The following is a 16,381-nucleotide window of genomic DNA, read 5'->3' on the forward strand; positions in this document are numbered from 1 at the left end:
TTTAGCTGTTACAGGAGCCTTGGAGGTCTGCACTAGTATTCAGTAAGGAAAGAGGGGCTCCAAGAGGCTAAGGACTTTTTCCAGAGCCACCCATCTGGATGGTGGGAAAGCCAGGATTGGAACCTGGGCAAGTCACGCTGACACCCAGAGCCCTTTTCTGATCCACTAGGAGGGAAAAGAACTAAGGACTGCAACAGAATCTGCAAGGACAAGGGGACAATCGAGGATTTATGGCCTCCTTCCGCCTGACTTTAAGAGTCAGTGGTTATGAAAAGAGCTTTGGCCTTCCCATCGCTCTTCAGCCCCTCTTCCTTTTTGTTTTCCATGCCTCCCCTGCTGTCCTTTCTCTGCTCCCTCCTCCTCGGAGCCCGAGCCCTGTGAAGTTTGCCAAGTCTGATCCCTGCCCAGCAGCCATTGCTTTCAGCAGAGCTTTGCTGATCAATATTGAAAGCTTCAGCTAGAGAAGAAAAATGTTCCCCAAATTCAAAACATGTCTCCTGGGGAGACGCTTCATTAGGAGTAGGCATTTCAAACTCCTCCACAGTTGTCTAATGCAGCCTGGCCCAGCATTCAGTGATGGTACTAGGGCTGCTCCACACTCAGCTTCCAGAAGTGCTAGGCTCCGGCTGCCACATAGTCCCAGTTGGTGTGTAACAGAATCCACTTCCCATTCGCTGTCTTCAGCTGTACCATATTCTTCTTGGCTGCTCTGGATATTTTTTTGGTTATACAGTATGTTTTGACTCAAATTTTCTCCTACCACTTTCTACAATTCTCCTTTGATGGCACATAAATGCCCTTGTGTTCAGCCTCAGTAACAAAACCAATAAAGCCCTCCTCTGTTTTAGTACCACCTTAAGCACTTTCATTGTCACCAACCCAGGGAGCCCTGCCATAGGGTAGAAAATTGGAGAATACAATGGGGGCAGGAGAAGCAGTTCTTTCTCTTCCGAGAAAGTTGTTTGTTCTTGCCCCAGTCTTGACCTAAAGCAGCCTTGCAAAGGATTTCATGCATTTCATATGGCAGGGTGGCTCTGAAGATGGATGCAAATGAGCTCTGAAATGGCCACCAGCCTGGCCCAATATGGGGGTGACACGAAAAGCTTTCTCCCAAGAGCTGGGTCCCCGGGCTTGTGTTGAGTTGATGAATCTATGAAAGCTCCTGCAAGTGACTTCATCTTCCCCGAATGCTGTTGCTGAGTTTCATTGCAATGCCGGGTCTCCTGTGGCATGAAGGGAATGTCAGGAAGCTGGTCCTAGAGCATTTGCACTGTCACCTATGGAGTGCAGCATCTAACGGCTCAGTTGTCCACGCACACTGCTCTTGGACAAGGAGGGATAGACATGCACTGGTGAAGCCGGCGGAGAGAAGCCATGTGAAGGAATCTGAGCTCCTGGGAACAGGGTAGGAAGAAGTCGTCCTGGGAATCTTCCCTAAACTTCTCCCTCAGGCGGGGCTGTCCTTACCCTTCTGAAGCACACGGGTACATGGATGAGGGCAGCTGCCTGACAAGATTGAAGTTTTATGAGGAGGAGGAAATGTCTGGGTAGGTTTACCACACAGGAAAAATGTGACGTTAGACCTCATGTGGTTAGCAGCGGCGAACCCACACAGGTCTGCAGCAACTCAGTTCTTGCTGCCTTGGAGGAAAGAATTCAGCCCAGGGACAAAAGGCAGAGTGAGAGACTGAGACAAGTTTTAGAGGAGGAACGAAGGGAAGTAAAGTACACTTGGAAGAGGACCAAGCGGCCAACTTGAGAGATCCAAGTACCTCATCCGCCTTTGACTTGGGGTTTTATACATTGGCATGGTTTGCGTTTCTTCTCCCCTGATTCTTCCCTCGGGGTGGGCTGTCTGCATGCACAGTGGCCTGCCAACACTTGGGAGGGGCTGCATACACAGTGTGCTTATTGAAGTACGCATGCTCATTCGTTTTTCCCTTATCTGTTGAATGTTTCTGGAGGAAGGTCATATGACAGTTAAACTCCTCCATTTTGCCTCCTGGTGCATGTGCTTGAGCGCACTCGCCTGTCTCCTGAGATCTTACCAGGAAGCTGCTGATCACCTGCCTCAGGTGCCTTTTTTTTTTTTTTTTTTTTTTTTTTTTTTTTGAGAAAGAGTCTCTCTGTCACCCAGATTGGAGTGCAGTGGCACAGCCTCACTTCCCAGGCTCTAGAGATCTTCCCACCTCAGCCTCCCGAGTAGCTGGGATGACAGGCACATGCCCAGCTAATTTTTGTGGTTTTTTTGTAGACACGGGATTCACCACATTGCCTAGGCTGGTGTCTAACTCCTGGGCCCAAGTTAATCCGCCTGCCTTGACCTCCCAGAGTGCTAGGATTACAAGCCTAAGCCGCTGCACCTGGCCAGGTGTTTTCTATTGGGAGACTGCATTTCCCTGGTGCCGGCTGTGACCAGTTGTTATTTTAGAGGGTTTAACAACTGCCTGACCATCACCTGATGGTCGCCAGACATTCCTGTGGCAGGGCCCTCCCATGTCCTGCTCATGTCTACCTAACTGCCTACTCTAACAATACTACTCCTGTGGTATGGGGATCCTAAGACAAAAAGCTAAAATGAACATGTTCTAGCACTACAGAAACTCATACCGCCCCTCAGTAAAGGCAAATTTTAAATCTCTGTGGATAACCCAGGGCACATAGTGAACAACTCCTTCTGAAGAGGTGCTTATGTCTTCCCTTTACACCCACCATGAGAAAGAATAACTAAATACAATAGAGCCTTCCCTCCAGGCCCTCGAAGAAAACCTGGGTGTAACAGAACAAATTTAGAAGAGAGTTAAACGTGTGCAAATAGAATCTATAAGGTAAGAAGAAGTCAATCTGGACAAGAACCAAATAGAAATTCACAATGGTGAAACATTGTCATTGAAATAAAGTAATTCACTAAATGGATAGTAAACTGCTAAAGGGAGTTAGTGAATTGAAAGATATCATAAGGCTGGGTGTGGTGGCTCACACCTGTAATCCCAGCACTTTGGGAGGCCGATGTGGGTGGATTACGAGGTCAGGAGTTCAAGGCCAGCCTGGCCAAGATGGTGAAACCCCATCTCTACTGAAAATAAGCTGGGCGCGATGGCATGTGCCTATAATCCCAGCTACTCGGGAAACTGAGGCAGGAGAACTGCTTGAACTCGGAGGGTGGAGATTGCAGTGAGCCGAGATCGTGCCACTGCACTCCAGCCGGGGCGACAGAGTGAGACTCTGTCTCAAAACAAAACAAAACAAAACAAAGATATCACAGAGAAGTTGAAATCTGCAAGGTAAAATCTAATAAGAGTTTATGGAGAGTATCTACAAAATAGAGGAGAGGCAATATCCAAAAAATTGATGGCTGAGAATTTTTCAGGAGTTTTCAGTTTGAAGAAGCAAAACTAATTTCTTACCGTGATAAATAAAAAGCTCCTTTTTGTTATGTCTTAGTGGTGCTTCATATCAGCAACAAAAAAACAAAAACTTGGAAAGCTATCAATGACAAAAGTCATTTACCTATAAAGGAATGATAAAAGACAGACTTCTCAAAAAAAGTAGAAGTCAGAAGTAGGCAGAATAATGTCTCCAAACTGCTGAGGGAAAATAGCAGACAATCTAGAATTGCATAACAATAAAGCTATAGCCAAAATCAAACGTAAAAATAAAGATTTTCTTAATCTAAAGAGTAGGTGAGCTTATCACTCACAGACCATTGTTAAAAAAAATCACTAAAAATGTACTTCAATAGAAGGAAATTAAATCCAGAAGCAAGGAATAGTTAGAAAAAAAAGCAAAGAAGTGAGTATGTTGGTTTATTTATGTAAGTGTAGACTGTAAATGATGATGATTAAGGCAGGCTCAAAAAAAGGTGAATTAAAATAATAGGCAGTAACATGGAAGATGAAAGAACACATTCTAAGGTCCTTTTATTTTCAGGAGGAGGACAGAAATATGATTAACTTGTATATTAAAAACTTAAGCATAACCAATAATAGAAATAACACTTCCAAACCAGTTGGGGGAGGGGAATAGTAAAGCTATCAACCTGACAGAAAACAAGAAAGAAGGAAAGAAGCATATAATAAATTAAAAACGGCCGGGCGCGGTGGCTTAAGCCTGTAATCCCAGCACTTTGGGAGGCCGAGACGGGCAGATCACAAGGTCAGGAGATCGAGACCATCCTGGTTAACACGGTGAAACCCCGTCTCTACTAAAAAGTACAAAAAACTAGCCGGGTGAGGTGGCAGGCGCCTGTAGTCCCAGCTACTCGGGAGGCTGAGCCAGGAGAATGGCGTAAACCCGGGAGGCGGAGCTTGCAGTGAGCTGAGATCGGCCACTGCACTCCAGCCTGGGCGACAGAGCTAGACTCCGTCTCAAAAAAAAAAAAAATAAAAAATAAAATAAATTAAAAACACAAAATAAGTTTTCATATGTGTGTATATGTATATATGACTGCAAAATATAGGTTCAGATCTACCAGTTTTTGCAATAAACAAAATTATCTTAGTGACTATATAGATTTTGTTTTAATTAGCCATGTGCTACTAATAAAATACACTAAAAATAATGCAAAGTTTATTAGCTGAGCATGGTGGAATATGCATTAGTCCTAGCTACTTGGGAGGCTGAGGCGAGAGGATCATTTGGCCCCAAGAATTCAAGGTTACAGTGAGCTATGATTATGCCACTGCACTCCAGCCTGGATGACAGGGCGAGGCCCTGTCTCTAAATAATAATAATAATAATGCAAAGTTTAGAAGTCCCACCCTGCCCTGTGGATTTCATAATTGAACAATATCAGGGTGTGAAAGTGGCATTGAAAAACACTGATTTCTTGCCTAAGAGACTAGGATATCATTAACTAAGGATGATAGCTGGGGATATTCCACTTTGGAAGTAAAAAGAAATTAATGTTCATTGAGTTCTTCCTAAGTCTTAGTTAGGGCCTACAAAGGAAATTAAGAAGGAGCATCAGAGAGAAGGACTTGTGCTGTGTGTCATGGAAGCCCAGTCACAGGAGAACTTGGAGTGGGTTATAGCATGGGAGCCCCAGAAAGAAAGGAGAATTCAAGAAGAATAGAGATTTTTAAGGATAAAATAGCAGTATTTCTGCTGAACACAAGGGGTTAACCAGAATAAGTATTGAGAAGCCACCCGTGGATCAAGCTTTAAGAGGACAGATTAGCAGGGTATTGGGCCTACTGGTAAGAGACAAAGGAAGACAATGGGAAGTAATAAATTGGGAAAGCAAGAGTGTATTTTCCCTCAGGAAGTTCAGCACCTAAGGGAAAACAGTGGATGGTGAAGAGAGAAGCAATCTCAAAGGAAGTTATCTTGGAATAGGCAATAACCATATTAAAGAATGAAACCATATTAAGAATGAAACCTTAATTATCTACAGCCCTCAGGGAAATGAGTTTCCTGGGTAGCCATCTTTTCTAGGTGACCTAATGCTTGCTTTTTAAAAATACCAACCTAATTTTGACCATTTAAAAAATATGCAGAGTCACTAGTACTAGCAGCATTAGGGTGGTCTCTTGTTCATCTTTCACGAATCTAATAAAGCCAGTCATTTCTCCATGACTGCAGGACTTGTTGAGGCCTGTCTGGAGCTGAAAGTAGCCATACAGAGTTGTGTTTTGAGTTCTTGTATCTGTTTTTTGACATCTTTGAGTGTCTATCTTTTTTTCCATGTCTCATGGTTAATGTGCTAATGTAGTAACAAGGTTTGAGGGAGGCATATCTCACACATAAGTGTGAAAACTCAAACAGGCTTATGAACTACAAAAGGATTGAGTATCTTTTATTGTCAGGCATATTTTCTCATAGCATACCATAATTTTCTATGTCTAGTCAGCTCATAGCTGGGTTAAGGTAAGTTCAGGCCTGATAGGCAAATAAACTTAGCCAGGTTTCTGAACCTAAAAAGCTCAGGTGCAGACTGGTCAATCACCAGGATAATAAACGTCACTCTGGTGTGGCTGGTGGCCTTTCCCCATGTGTTTATGTCTCATATACAATTTAATATAAAACTAAGAGTAAGCTGGGGTGATATGATTTGGTTCTGTGTCCCCATCCAAATCTCACGTCAAATTGTAATCCCCGCATGTCAGGAGAGGGACCTAGTGGGAGGCGATTGGATCATGGAGACAGATTTCCCCCATGCTGTTTTTGTGAGAGTGAGTGAGTTCTCACGAGATCTGATGGTTTAAAAGTGTGGCATTTCCCCCCTTCACTTGCTGTCTCCTGCTGCCATGTAAGACATGCCTTGCTTCACCTTCGCCATCTAGCATGATTGTAAGTTTCCTAAGACTTCCCCAGCCATGCAGAACTGTGAGACAATTAAACCTCTTTTGCTTATAAATTACTCAGTGTCAGGTAGTTCTTTATCGCAGTGTGAGAACAAACTAATACATGAGGTGAGCGGCTGAGAGGCTCTTCTGACTATAGTGTATGAGCTGCAATATGTCGATTTTGAGATATTTACTTGGCTCTTCAGCCAAAGACCTCTTTGGAAGCCTTTATTTCCTGATCTCAAGAGGAGGAGAACCTCAGGACAAACTGGTTGCATCTTCCCTCAAGAACTTAAAGATTTCTGCTTCAAAGATAATTCTCTTAATACAGATAGAAAAAATTATTCACCTACTACCCCATCCTCTAGAAGGAAAGGTATTTATTTCTATTGACTATAGTATCCTTTCTGCTGTGGTGTATGTTACACTTCTGTCTGCTATCTGGGCTGTACAAATAGACTTGATCTTCAAAGACTGTACAACTTGGAATCTTCACAGTCCTGGGATCATTTGCTAGAGCACTTGTTCCTAAATAATGTAATGATGATGCAGTTCTCAACATGAAAGTCTGTGAATTTTAGCAAAAGAAATGGAGAGGCTTCTGGTTTTCTGAATTCCATAACTCACAGTTCTGAAGGCGAGACTACTGAGACATTTCAAGTAGAGAAAGGTCACTAGCAATATCAGGGTGGTCCCTTGTAAAAGGCCTACAGGCTGGCTTCCAAGAGGACTTATACGGTGACGTTTATTATCTTGATGATTTACCAGTCTGGCTCTTAGCTTTTCAGGTTCAGCAACTGATTTAATCAAGATACAAAAAAGAGATTCATTATCAGAGTTGGTCTCACCTTAACCAAGCTCACAAGATTGATCTGTAAACCAAAATGCCACTTGACATTTACACAGAGAAATATAACTGATGGATATTCTTAAAGTACAAATGACTAGCTCATTCTTTCCTGTAGGCAGGCCTATGCAGGGAAGCAGATCATAATCAGGAGGTTCTTTGGTGAACACGAAATCAGAATAAAGCTGAATCATATGCTTAATGGTATAGGCTAAGAGAGTAGTCCATCCCACACCAAATATGACCCTGCCAGTGGAACTAAGTTCCTTTGAAGGCTGTCAACTATGACTCCCCCTCTGCTCTGGTCAGTGTTTGGATAGACACCTGCCAATGTTTTGTCTCATTTTTTTATGCCTCAGGGCTAACCCAGGCCCATACCCACCCAAATCACCTCCCAAGTTAGTCTTTCTCCTAGATGTTAATACTTTCCATCAGCTTATAGTGTCATTCTTTCTCCTTAACTTACAGTTTAAATCTCAGCAATCTTATTTTCAAATTCTTAAGAGATCTCTTGCTGAACTTACATTGTTCAAGAGGAGAGGGTGACATTGACAAGTAAGCAGCTCACTCACACCAAGACTTATCATTTACCAAAAAAAACTTCACATTCTTGTTATATGCTTCTGCTATGTTGTATTATTTTTAATATTTTTCCTTAACTCATTTTTAAAAATTTAAATGATTTTTACAATAGAAAATGACTATTTTTTTGTCACAAAAGCAACATAACTCTAAAACTAAGTATATTGAAAACAAAAGTCCTTATTTTTCCCATGTACCTTTTTAGCTAGATACCATTTATCATGGAAAGCTCTGAGCTTGAGAAGCTCTTTGAGATACACTAGCAGCAAACTGAGACTGCCCTCAATATAATCAAAAACATCAAAAGAGGACTGAGCAGGTGAATAATGTAAGACATTATCTAATGTATTTATATTTAGTGCCTTATCCCACTACCATGTAAACAATAATCTCACATTAGGTGTCCTACATTTTGGGAAAAGAAGACCTTGACTTTTTCTTATTGTATTTGAAACTTATTTATACAACTATAGTGATGCCTCCCCCTTCCCAGCCTCCCTTAGCCCTGGCTTCTGCCTGATGCTCTACTGACTGTCTCGTTCCTGCCTCTCCTGCACAGGTACACACTGGCAGCTCAGGACCTGGTGATGCGTGCCCGGGGTGTGCTGAAGGACAGAGGATGGCGGATATCTAATGACCGACTGGGCTCAGGAGATGACATTTCTGTATATGTCATTCCTTTAATACATGGAAACAAGCTGTCATGAAAAAGGCCCAGGGGATTGGGAGGACAGAGGGGAAGAAAGCTGGGATGCCTCTTGGCAGGACAGAACTGGGAAGTGCCCCAGCTGAGTTCCAAGTGATGCAGTCTCTTCCCAGCCCAGGTTTGGAGTTCGCGGCCAAAAGGCTATGCTTCAAGATGACCCTTTGGTTTCCATTTCTTCTTTAGTAACAGGTCAACTCAACAAGAGCAAAACACAAAGGCTGCTACCAAGTGTTGTATTTCAGTTCCTTTCATAGGCCTCCGAGGTGGCCATTGCCTATTTGGGGTATATATGTCATATTTATTTTATCTCGAGTAGCTGGGGCAGCCATTTTCAGGTGTAAATGGCAGAGGACTCTTCAGCCTGTCAAGCTGCCAACTTCTCTACGGGTTAAAAAGTGCTGCATTGGAAAGTAGGTGTCATGCCTCAAAATGTAAGTGCCCACCTTCTAGGAAGCCTGAGATTTATTTCAGGGATTGCTGTCTGACCCCCGCCCCCTTCTCTTTTCTATTCTTCTGTTCTTCTCTTTCCTATTCTTTTTCTTCTCTGTTTCTATTCTTTTGTGGCAGTGGTGGAGTAAGGCAGGGATTTGTTTTACTTTATATTTTTTCAGTTTTTGACATTCCTTGAATCTGTTTTTTTTTTTTCCCCCTTCCATAGAACAGGCCTGGGACTTTCCAACACCCTGCTGAGGAAGTTCTGCGTCAAAGTCCCAGCCAGGCTGGGTTGTCCCCACATCCTCCAGCCCACACAACCCAGGCAGCATCTGGGCCGGTGCCCTGCATGACAGAGGATCTTTGTTGTGTAACGTTTGTTCCCAAGTTGCATTTTCTCACCAAATCAGTGTGTTTTCATGAAACTATGAGTGTTTCTGTGGACCAGCAGTTCCTCTGTTGTCTTCAGTGGTCTCCCTGTGTGTCTCAAGGGTTCTCTGTGAGAGTCTGGATTTTCATTTCTGGAATGGCTGGCCCCATCCCACTTTTCTGTGTCATGGGGACACATATAAAGCAGTGTTTAATAGAGCAGTTTAAGAAGTTCTTCGCATCTGTTGGTTCACCATAACTCGTCTGGGGACCATTTTGGATTCAGGTTTCATGGCTTGTGACTGTCCCCAAGCCCACTCCAAACAAAGTGTAAGGATCAGAGTTCTGTCAAGGAGCAGCAGTTCTGTTCTCCCCATCATCATTGTGCAAGGCCCCTCGGGGCGGGGGATGGAGGGGCACTTTAATAAAAGCATTTGAAATGGGTTGACTGGCCATTCCCATGCTGTGCTCCTTTTCTCTAGAGAATCATATCCCAGCTCTTCCAGGTCCCACATCTGAGTGTTCACCACAAGAGCAGCAGCTGCAGGCACAGCGTGAGCCGTATCTACCTGCTACTACTCCGCTGGGAGGAATGGCCAAGTAGGACTGTAAAACTTCTGGCTCTTAGGCAGACTTGTACAGCCACAAAATTACCTAGTCTTCCTGCTGAGCTCCTGAGGTATTGCCACCATTTTGACAATTTTGAGTAATTAAAACACTCTTCTGACCCAAGAAGGAAAAAGGTCACTGATGTGACCCCCCCAGAATGCTAGACAGCTAATTCCAGTTCTCACGTTTGTTTGAATTTCTTCCCCAGAGGAGAGGAGAGAAACTTCTCCTCCAGGGCAGTAAATCACCTGCATTTCTGGAGTTGTCCATATCGTATTTGAAAAGGCCTGGAGCCCCTCCTACTCAGGAATGAACTCATTCCAGGGTGTGAAGACCGTGCCCTGTCTGGCAGGTGAAGCCCTGTGGGAATTCACGCCACCCGGTGTTTGTGGAAGTGTTGGCCTGGGAAGAATGGGACTTCGGCCTTGTCAGGAGTTGTCTTCATCTGACGGCACGTTTCCTCCCCGTGCAGTAGATCTTAGCTACCCCAGATATCTCTGTGGAGAGAAGTTTGTGGAAAATGCTTTGCTTCCTGGCAGTCTGAGGCTGTGGGAAAACCTTCAGGCATGCGACAGCAGTGTGGTCCACTCCCTGTTCTGTCCTGGTGCTCAGAGTCATGTGTAAGTAGGAAACCTGAGCAAGTCTTCCACAGAGGACCCTGAGCTGCCATCTTTGGGATCCTTCCTGTGTCCCCACTGCCTTTCATTTACTTGCTTTCCTGGGCCTCTATCTGGGCCCTACCTTGAGCTTCTCCAGTTTTATTCAAGCCACCAGAGTAAGAATTTGGGTGTAGATGTCACAACTACCTTCTACTCAATTCACCAATTCATTTACTGCTATGGCACATCTCAGGAAAAACTCTAGAAACCTCTACATCTCTAAATCCTCTATAAAATCTTGAGCATTTAGTCCTGCTGGTTTTAGTTAGAAAGGCATCCAGGAAGTGTTTCCATAAGCCCCCTAGGGTGGAAAGATCTTAGTTACAAGATAAAGTCATATTTGTGTTTGGGGGATGGGAGGAAGACTATAAATGAGGTGAAGAAATCAAAAGTGGGAAACATGATGTCAATGAAGCATGGCAGATCTGCCCAGCACTGATATTGCTCTATAAATTGAGCTTACTCAATTTTGGCCTTATTTTTTACCCAGGCCCCATGTCACCCAGTCCTGAAACAGTAACTGTGTCTACATAATGGGTTGGCCCTTGGTATGTTCCTGGAAAAGTCAAAGGACGCACACTTCGAAACTCTGCAGAACGTATTTATACACGGTTCTGAAATCTTGCATATCTGACTTATAGCCAAATTTGCTTGCTCGAATAGCCTCAGAGGAAGTCTTGTTTAATAAAAAGCTTTTGATGTCTGTCCTAGTCAAGTCTTTATGGTTGTCTTGAGGGGTGTGTGGCTACTTTAATGAAAGGCTTTTCTGCTCTAAATCTCTTTGCTGGGCTGGGCCTCTTCAGACTATCTGGTGAAACTCCTTTCCTTAGAACAAACTCAGTCCGTCCAGACTCTGTGGCATTTTGCTAGATGATAACCAAAGCCTTGTTCCTGTAGCCAGTGTCAGCAGTCAGAGAGGTGGAGGGTGTGTGCTGCTGCGGTTGCGCATGCCTATCAGCTGTTCTTGAGGTGGAAAAGAAAGGTGAAAATCGGGCCGGGCGCGGTGGCTCAAGCCTGTAATCCCAGCACTTTGGGAGGCCGAGACGGGCGGATCACGAGGTCAGGAAATCGAGACCATCCTGGCTAACACGGTGAAACCCCGTCTCTACTAAAAAATACAAAAAACTAGCCGGGCGAAGTGGCGGGCGCCTGTAGTCCCAGCTACTCGGGAGGCTGAGGCAGGAGAATGGTCTAAACCCGGGAGGCGGAGCTTGCAGTGAGCTGAGATCCGGCCACTGCACCCCAGCCTGGGCGACAGAGCAAGACTCTGTCTCAAAAAAAAAAAAAAAAAAAAAGAAAGGTGAAAATCGGACTAGGCCAAGTACTCAGCTGTCTTAATAGGACAAAGCCTTAAGCAGTGGAAATTTCAGTTATTTTCCACAGTATTTCATTTTGGAGGATTTGGGGTGTTTACTTTTTAAATTCTTAAACAACTTAACCTCCATGAGGCTTTGTGAAGTCAGTGGTGACCACCCTCCTCTTACAGTGTTCTCAGTATTCATTCACTTCCAGGGAAGAATGACAGCCACAGGGAGATGGTGGTGGGGAAGAATGACAGTCCCAGGATCCAGATTTAGCCTCAGATCTTCCCCATGCAGGCAGGGTTTTCCATTTAACAAGAGCACTCGTATGAAAATGTTAGGGACAAATCTCCCATGTCTTTAAAATTCCGATTCTCCTCTTGATATCCCCTTCCTCACCTGCCAATCAACTTTATCAGGCCACAAGTGGTCACTGGTTTCTCTTCCACAGGTTTGAGGTTCTCAGCTTTCCTTAAGTGACCCAGCAGCTCCGCTGTTTTCAGAGTGAATATGCTAAGCTTTGATGAGATTCTATTTTCAGTAAGTCAGTGCTTCTGGGACACTTGGAGAAAGCTGTGAGAGTCATTGTCTATGCAAAGAACAACCAGGCTGATCCTAAAAGTTATCCAGTCTAAGAAAATGGTAAAACAAGGTCTGGCCACAGCACAGAATTTTATGTGAGGAACTCAGATTTTTGAGGACTTACAATTGCAGAGAAAGGTTGCAGCCTGCACACCGTAGCCCACCTCTCTGAGCAGACTTTGGTTCTGTGTGGTGATGTGGCGCATGTTTGTACACTGGGATTTTTCAAAGGACGCTACGCGAGCAGCCTGACTTGCCTGTGAGGACTGTGGCCTTTGTCAGATGGAGTGCCAGTCTGCAGAGGACTGCTCTTTCGAATCCACAGTGTTATCTGTGTAAATAGCTTTAATTTTTCCTCTGTGTCTTAGGTGTGAAGTTTTGTTCATGTAGCAATCAGGTAGAGTGACCAAATAAGGCTGTAAATGTGCTGTAGTTTTCTACTGTGATGTACTTGAAGGAGAACCTGTGTCCTCTACTTTTCTGATCTCCCTCAAGTATTTTGTGTTTGTTTCCTGAGTCCTGAGGTTATTATTTCACTCCTGTTTTGCCCCCAGTTTTCTTTGTTTGTTTGTTTGTTTGTTTTTTCTGGAGACCCGGGGAGGCCCATGGTGGAGATCATTTGTAAGGAATGGATCATGGTCTGGGTTTCCGAAACTACCCTACGTACAGTGAATGAGAGAAATCTGCCTGGAAATGGTTTCAGAACCATGTACCTTTATGCTTTGTGATTGTGAAACATTGACGTTTTTGTAACCCAAAAATGAAAACTGTTTAGTAAAGGGGATCTATTTTGTGTGTTTTGAAACTTAGGTGCAATGTCCCCTGGAAAAAGCTAAAGAAATGTATATGTTCAATGACATTTTAAAATAAAATATTATATATATGTATATAGGACATATTCAGCAAAACTTTTTTCTGTCTTTTGTATGAATTCAATGTGAAGTTTCTTTATATCAGGTCATGGTCAGGTAATGGTCTGGTTTCTTTATATCAGGTAATGATAATGACACAAAGAGTATCATGGCTCAATGTGAGGTTATCAACGGTGAACACAGACTCGAAATCCAAAGGGAATGGATGCCAACACTATAAGCCTTCACAGGAATAACAGTAAAGACTAATACATTTCAACTATGCCTCTAGAGGAACTACCATGGATACCATCAGTAAACACATGAAGAATTCAGAGAAAAGAATTACTCCCAAGAGGTATTCTTAAGTGAGAGGCCTAGAGCCTCATCTTGCTAAAGACAGTAAGAATCAAGACTTCCCTTCATTGCTTAAGCATTTTAAGTACGACAAAGGGTTAGTAAAATGTACCATCTTATAGAGAAAAGTTACCATAACAGGTGGGATAAGGCATCAGAGTATGCTAATTCTGCTTAGTTCTAAAATCCAGGAAGTTAAAAGTAATCTATAAAATACCAACAAGATATTTTCAATGACCAGGCAGGGTGGCTCATGCCTGTAATCCCAGCACTTTGGGAGGTCAAGTGGGGAGGATTGTTTGATCCCAAGAGTTCAAGACCAGCATGGGCAACATACCAAGACCCCATCTCTATAAAAATTAGCCAGGTGTGGTGGTGACTAGAGCTCTGCCTATAGTCCCAGCTACTCAGGAGGCTGAAGTGGAAGGATCACTTGCACCCAGGCTGGGGCTGCAGTGAGCTGTGATTGTGCCACTGCACTCCAGCCTGGGGGACAGAGGGAGACGCTGTCTCAAGAAAAAAAAAGAAAAAACTATTTTGAATGATCCATGGTCTTGATTCACAAAAGCAAGCTAAAAGTGGAAGCTTGGGAAGGAGAGAATGGAAGACAAGTCATATTAGAATGCGATTATTGTGAAACATCCCAGCTCTGTTCACCTTCACTTGTACCCTAATGCTGATACTGCCTCCTTCTCCCCCACTCAGTAGTGGAAAACAATGGAAAAAATCAATGCTTGGATTAGATACCAGGAGATTGGGATGTTTCTTCTCCATGGAAGATGGAGGAGTTTTTAACATTCTGTCATGATTAGCTCTTGAAAGGTGTGGCAGTTGTCTCCCAAAATGGCTGCCAACAATGCTTCCTAGGTCTGTGTGCAAGTTTCCTTTTCCCATCAAGAGGTGGAGTTTGTTTCCCCACTCCTTGAGTCTGGTCTGGCTTGTGACTTGCTTTAATAGAATGTAGAAGTGACATTCTGAGACTTCCAAGCTGAGATCTCTGGAGGTCTCCTAGTACCTGCTTTCACTCTTGGAAGCCAGTCACCCTGTGAATGTCAGACTAGATTAGTGAGTGAGTAGAGGCCACGTGGGAGAGAACCACAGTGCCCAGACATTGGGAGTGGTGCCCCAAATGAGTCCCTCCAGGTGATAACATGAGGGGAGAGAGGCCTAGCCAGCTCTCAGCTATTTGGGTCATTCCGCTTGAAGTCACAAACATTATAGAGCAGAGAACCATCCCCACTTAGCCCTGCTTAAATTCCTGGCCCACAGACCCATGAACAAATAATAAGGTACAGAGAACCTGGCTCTCGGGGTTTGGGAGTAAAATGGTTAAAAATGTAAAATGTTTAAAGAGAAAATGGCATTGAGAAAATACACTTCTGACGTGGGAAATAACCTTCCATATGGAATGTGGTAGGGTGACTGAAATGGGAAAACCAGTTTTTTAGCAATCATGCAGAGACGAACATAATCCCTGCATTCACGTGTATGCTTTTGCTGCTGCTTGCAGCTGATAATGAGCCTTACTAAGCCAGGAAAATGATGGCCATTTGGAGGCTATGAGCCTAGAAGGGGAGAACACTAATTTAACCACACATTTATGATAAGACCATCCCATGTTATACTACTTATGACCTTTGGTACAGTCAAGTGGTTCTTTGATTCCAAAGAACTTAACAGTGTTAGGGAAAATCAGACCATTTTAAAATTGTGTGTGTATATTTAAAAATTCTCGTTTAAAAATCTCAGCTGGACATGGTGGCTCATGCCTGTAACCCCAACCTCTGTGAGGGCGAGGTGGGCAGATCACTTGCGCTCAGGAGTTTGAGACCAGCCTGGGCAACATGATGAAACCCAGACCCTACAAAAAAATACAAAACTTAGCCAAACGTGGTGGTGCACACCTATAGTCCCAGCTACTCAGGAGACTGAGGTGGAAGGATCATTTGAACCCGAGACATCAAGCCTGCAATGAGCCACGATCGCATCACTGCACTCCAATCTGGGCGAGAGAGCAAGATCCTGTCTCAAAAAAAAATCCCTATCTACAAAATACTTCACACTTGTTGCCACCCCAGTTGTTTCCTTTAAATGACAAGCCAAAGAATGAATTACATTTCCTAGCAATTGGTCTGCCTTTTTAACTGTGTTCTCTATCATTAGAACCCTGAAAAGACTGCTGCTCACTCAGTACATTCCCTACATTTTCAGTCTCTTGTCTTTCACTTCTGACAAGATCCTCCAGCTAGCTAGCCCTTTTTGCTTTATTGATTCCAATTAGGCTGCCTGAGAGACGTTCCAAGTATGACTGAGCACAAGGTGGGGGCAGGGTGCAGCTCGGTTGTCTTCCAGGGACTGGGTCGGATCAGTTTGTTTGTGCAAGTGGGGCCGTGGACAGGGCTTTGGAAGGTCTGAACGCAGACCTAAAGGACAGCTCTTCCCTGAAAGGGGCATACAAATCTGAGCTTTTTTCTTTAATCCTCTTTTTAAAATTTGATATTTGCAAATTTAGTCACTATAAAGTAAAAGTAGGTGAGCTCATTCAGAATTGTGGGTGGGGGTGTAGGAATGGTTGACATGAAAGTGAGAGAAATGTGGAGTTACAGCAGCAAAATGTCCCAAGCTGAGCCACCTCACATCCTTTAAACACTGCAGGAAGTGTAGGCTTAGTGAAAAACATCTTTGATTTAAACTAAATAACTGTAAAACCTGAAAATGGTGGTCTTAGCAGTTCTGAATTAGATATTACCTCCCTACTGAGTTTGGTCAGTGAAAAAAAAGAGTTGGGAGAAATTTCTG

At 43.7% G+C, this 16,381-nt stretch overlaps 1 protein-coding gene and 1 non-coding gene across 4 annotated transcripts in view; one reads left to right on the forward strand and one right to left on the reverse strand.

Annotated features, from left to right (window-relative positions):
• LOC105474038 (protein phosphatase, Mg2+/Mn2+ dependent 1H) overlaps positions 1-16,381 on the forward strand; it is a 366,109-nt gene that overhangs the window by 275,219 nt on the left and 74,509 nt on the right. For 2 of the 3 annotated variants that reach the window (XM_011728342.3, XM_071071520.1), the window contains exon 10: positions 8,276-13,282. The exons of the other annotated variant lie outside the window; for it this stretch is intronic. In XM_011728342.3, the coding sequence (XP_011726644.1) occupies positions 8,276-8,423 (148 nt within the window). In that variant the 3' untranslated portion in view covers positions 8,424-13,282. Of the gene's footprint in view, positions 1-8,275; positions 13,283-16,381 lie in introns of those variants that run through there. 3 annotated transcript variants of the gene reach the window in all.
• Positions 5,687-5,787, reverse strand: LOC112425299 (small nucleolar RNA U13). The gene has a single exon (XR_003016369.1). It is a non-coding gene; the product is annotated as a small nucleolar RNA U13 (small nucleolar RNA).

The sequence above is a fragment of the Macaca nemestrina genome, chromosome 10 (assembly GCF_043159975.1).
Source record: "Macaca nemestrina isolate mMacNem1 chromosome 10, mMacNem.hap1, whole genome shotgun sequence".
Taxonomy (NCBI): domain Eukaryota; kingdom Metazoa; phylum Chordata; class Mammalia; order Primates; family Cercopithecidae; genus Macaca; species Macaca nemestrina.